We start from the raw sequence: 515 nt of genomic DNA, 5'->3' as shown, positions 1-515 counted from the left end.
CAGGGGGGCTGGCTCAGCCGCGCCTGTGCTTGCTGGTAGTTGCGGTAGAGCTGCATGCCGTACTGGGGGGAACAGCCCCGTGAGCTGGGGGGTCCCACGGGGCCTCCATCCCACAGCGGCCTGGGGGAGCACCCACCTGGCATGGGGCTGGGGACCTCCCCATCCACCCAGAGTGGGATGGGGACCTCTACATGTACCCCACATGGGGACAGGGATGCCCATCCTGCATCTTTTCCAGGACAGGGATGAGGACATCCCTTCGGCATCTCCCAGCATCCTCCCAACATCCCTCCGACATCCCCACAGCATCTTCCAGCATCTCCCCAGCATGGCCGCGGCACGGGCCCGGGGCTCACCTTGAAGAGGCGGAAAGCTGCCATCCAGCAGCTCCGGCTCTGCTCGTCCTCGCTGCAGAGCAGCTTCAGGCCCTTCACGCCGCTCCGCACCTTGTAGGGCTGCGGGGAGAGGCTGGAGCTGTCATGGGGCAGCCCAGGATGGCTCTTGCGGGGCAGAGA

The 515-nt window shown here is 66.4% G+C and overlaps 1 protein-coding gene across 1 annotated transcript in view; it reads right to left on the bottom strand.

Annotated features, from left to right (window-relative positions):
• The window catches only part of LOC104489572 (growth factor receptor-bound protein 7-like), a gene marked incomplete at both ends in the record, with an annotated part of 1,954 nt that overhangs the window by 488 nt on the left and 951 nt on the right, over positions 1-515 (bottom strand). Inside the window, 2 exons of the mRNA XM_010131743.1 lie at positions 2-62; positions 357-455. Coding sequence (XP_010130045.1) covers positions 2-62; positions 357-455 — 160 coding nt within the window. The remainder of the gene's footprint in view (position 1; positions 63-356; positions 456-515) is intronic.

The sequence above is a fragment of the Buceros rhinoceros genome, unplaced genomic scaffold (genome assembly GCF_000710305.1).
Source record: "Buceros rhinoceros silvestris isolate BGI_N320 unplaced genomic scaffold, ASM71030v1 scaffold37792, whole genome shotgun sequence".
Classification (NCBI taxonomy): Eukaryota; Metazoa; Chordata; class Aves; order Bucerotiformes; family Bucerotidae; genus Buceros; species Buceros rhinoceros.
This window is presented reverse-complemented; position numbering and strand designations above follow the sequence as displayed.